At 33.6% G+C, this 2,904-nt stretch overlaps 1 protein-coding gene across 1 annotated transcript; it reads right to left on the bottom strand.

Annotated features, from left to right (window-relative positions):
* Positions 1–262: 262 nt before the first annotated feature.
* On the bottom strand, positions 263–2,125 carry LOC131055121 (uncharacterized). The gene is made up of 3 exons (XM_059210377.1): positions 1,357–2,125; positions 705–1,221; positions 263–284 (listed from the first exon to the last, which is right to left on the bottom strand). Exons 1-3 carry the CDS (start codon positions 2,123–2,125, stop codon positions 263–265), a joined length of 1,308 nt encoding a protein of 435 aa, XP_059066360.1.
* Between the last annotated feature and the right edge of the window lie 779 nt (positions 2,126–2,904).

The following is a 2,904-nucleotide window of genomic DNA, read 5'->3' on the forward strand; positions in this document are numbered from 1 at the left end:
GAACTAAAGCATATGCAACACATCCAAAGATTCTAATATGAGATACAAAATGTTTCTTACCACTCCATGCTTCTTGAGGGATTCTGTCTTTAACACTCTTTGTGGGACTTCTATTCAAAATGTATACAAGACATGCTACTGCTTCAGCCCAAAAATCATTAGATAAATTTTTAGCTTTTAGCATACTCCTTGCCATCTCCATTATGGTTATGTTCTTCCTCTCTGCTATACCATTCTGTTGTGGTGTGTACCTTATTGTGAATTATTTCTTGATCCCCTGATCTCTGCAAAAATCCAAAAATTCATTAGAACTATATTCACCACCTCTATCAGATCTGAGTACCTTGACGAAGAGTCCACTTTGTTTTTCCACCATTGATTTGAACTCCTTAAATTTATAGAAAGCATCAGACTTCTCCTTCAAAAAATATATCCAAGTTTTCCCACTGAAATCATCAATAAATGTCAGAAAATATAGACTTCCTCCTAAAGATGGGGTTTGCATTGGGCCACATATATCAGTGTGGACTAGCTCCAAAGGCATTCTTTCTCTATTTGAACTTCCTACAGGAAAGATTTCTCTATGTTGTTTTGCCATTATACAACTTTCACAAGAATTAGTAGGTTGCATGATAGGTGGCAAACCTTTTACCATATTCTTCTTCTGCAATAAACTCAATCCATCAAAATTAAAGTGTCCATACCTCAAATGCCAGAGCCATGTCTGGTCTAAAATTTCTACCTTGAAATTAGCCTCCTCTATTCCATACATCTGAAGGGGAAACATCCTGTTCTTGGTCATTTGGACCTTGGCAATCAACCCATCACTACGATTTCTATCTAAGATTGTGCAAACATCATTCTTAAAGAGAACTCTATATCCTTTTTCAATTAATTGACCAACACTCATTAGAATGTGTTTTAATCCAGGCACATAATAAACATTAGGAATAAACCTTTTTTCTCCATTTTTAGTCAACACATTTATGACACCTTTCCCCATTAGAGATACTACAGTATCATTTCCCAATTTTATTTCAGATTTCATAGAATCATCCAAATTAGAAAATAGTTCTCTATTACTAGTCATGTGGTTACTACAACTACTATCTGAAAACCATACATCCTTAGAGCTTTCTTGTACCACATTGCATGTTATAAATAAACCACCTGAATTATTATCAGATACATCTGAATAATTTGCTCCAGGTTTCTCAAATTCTGCTTGTTTCTTTTTACATTCATTTGCAAAATGACCATATTTCTTACAATAATAACATTGAATATTGGATTTATCAAACCTTGATGATTGCTCTTGAAATTGATTTCTACCTCATCCTCTATTATTGAAACTACGATTGGACTGATTGGTCCTTTCTCCTTGATTTGTATTCATCTGTCCACCTCGGCCTCTTCCTCTTCCTCTGGAATTTGATCTTCCTCTTCCTTTTCCTGGTGAACTCTGTGCTCTGAAAGCATTCTCAAAAGAGGTATTATTGTTTCTATTCAATCTGGATTCGTGTGTTAATAAAGAGCCTATTAACTCATCTAATGATAACTGTGACAAATCTTTTGATTCTTCAATTGCTACAACTATAGAGTCAAATTTACTAGGCAAACTCTTGAGAAGATTTTCATTCACCTTTTGATCTTTTAATTCTTCTCCATTAGATCTAATTTGATTCACAATATTCAATACTTGATTCATAAATTGGTCTACAAACTCAGATTCTTTCATTTGCAAATTTTCAAAATTTCTCCTAAGAGATTGTAATTTAGCCACTTTCACCTTTGTATTACCTTGATAGGCTATCTCTAGAGTTTCCCATGCTTTCTTGGATCTTGTTGCTATCGAAACCTTAGGAAAGATTGACTCATCCATTGCTTGCTGAATTAAAAACAGGGCTTTTGCATCCTTTTTTCTATTATCTTTAAGCTGATCTTTTTCTGCTTGTTGTAATCTCTGATAAGCTGCATCATCATGTGGTTCTGCAAAACCTTTCTCTACCAAATCCCAAATATCTTGTGAGAAAAACAAAGTCTTCATTTTAATTGCCCAAAACTCATAATTCTTACCATTGAAGATTGGAATTTGAGGCTGAATTTGAGTATTATTTGTTGCCATGACTTGCTACAATAATCTCCTTTTTCTATCATAAAATTCTGCACCAAAAAAATAATTTAGATCTACAAAAAACTTTTAACCTTAGCTCTGATACCAATTTGAAGGAAAAGATCAAAATAGAAAAAACAAACAAACAATAAATCTATACTTCAGCACAAAAACAGATTGCTACTGCAATGAGATAAAATCAAAATTTTATTAATCATATTCTAAATTCATTACAATATCCTCTTATTTATAGAGGATTAACATCACCGAATAGAAGCTAAAATTGACTGTTTAACATAACAGATTTTACGGTGCATGAGGAGATAAAAACAAAAAATAACTGTTCTCTACATGCAATGGTCTACATAATAATCGCTCATAACTGATGAGTTTATTGCTATGAAATAAAGCAGTGATCTAAACGTGAATCATGCATTAAACTAACTAAGACTTCCACCGAACTCTCATGCAACCAAGCATATTATTAGGATAAGTTTTTCATACGGACTATGGAGGAGACATGCAATTGAGTTTTATCTGATTGCATACATGCATATGAGGAGTGAAGAAATTAATCTTCTAACAGTCCCAACTCTTCCATTTGGGAGATTAATAGGGTTTTGAGTCCTCGGCCAAGAATAACTAGTCAAGCACGCAGTAAGAATGATAAACTACTGGCGTGATCAACTCGGGATATTAAACAACTCAGGACATGCAATCATAGTGGCTGCAGAAAGAAGATACTCATGCAAATGAAAGGTTTTTCCTAATACAGAAAAAGAGCCAAAAAT

The sequence above is a fragment of the Cryptomeria japonica genome, chromosome 8, assembly GCF_030272615.1.
Source record: "Cryptomeria japonica chromosome 8, Sugi_1.0, whole genome shotgun sequence".
NCBI classification, from domain to species: domain Eukaryota; kingdom Viridiplantae; phylum Streptophyta; class Pinopsida; order Cupressales; family Cupressaceae; genus Cryptomeria; species Cryptomeria japonica.

What these genes read in the sequence shown, in the direction of transcription:
- LOC131055121 (XM_059210377.1), bottom strand. Translation starts at nt 2,125, where the DNA reads ATGGCAACAAATAATACTCAAATTCAGCCTCAAATTCCAATCTTCAAT. An exon ending in AAGGACCAATCAGTCCAATC is followed by an intron (nt 1,222 to 1,356) that starts GTAGTTTCAATA and finishes AGAAACAAGCAG; the next exon opens with AATTTGAGAAACCTGGAGCA. An exon ending in ACATGGCTCTGGCATTTGAG is followed by an intron (nt 285 to 704) that starts GTATGGACACTT and finishes GGATTTTTGCAG; the next exon opens with AGATCAGGGGATCAAGAAAT.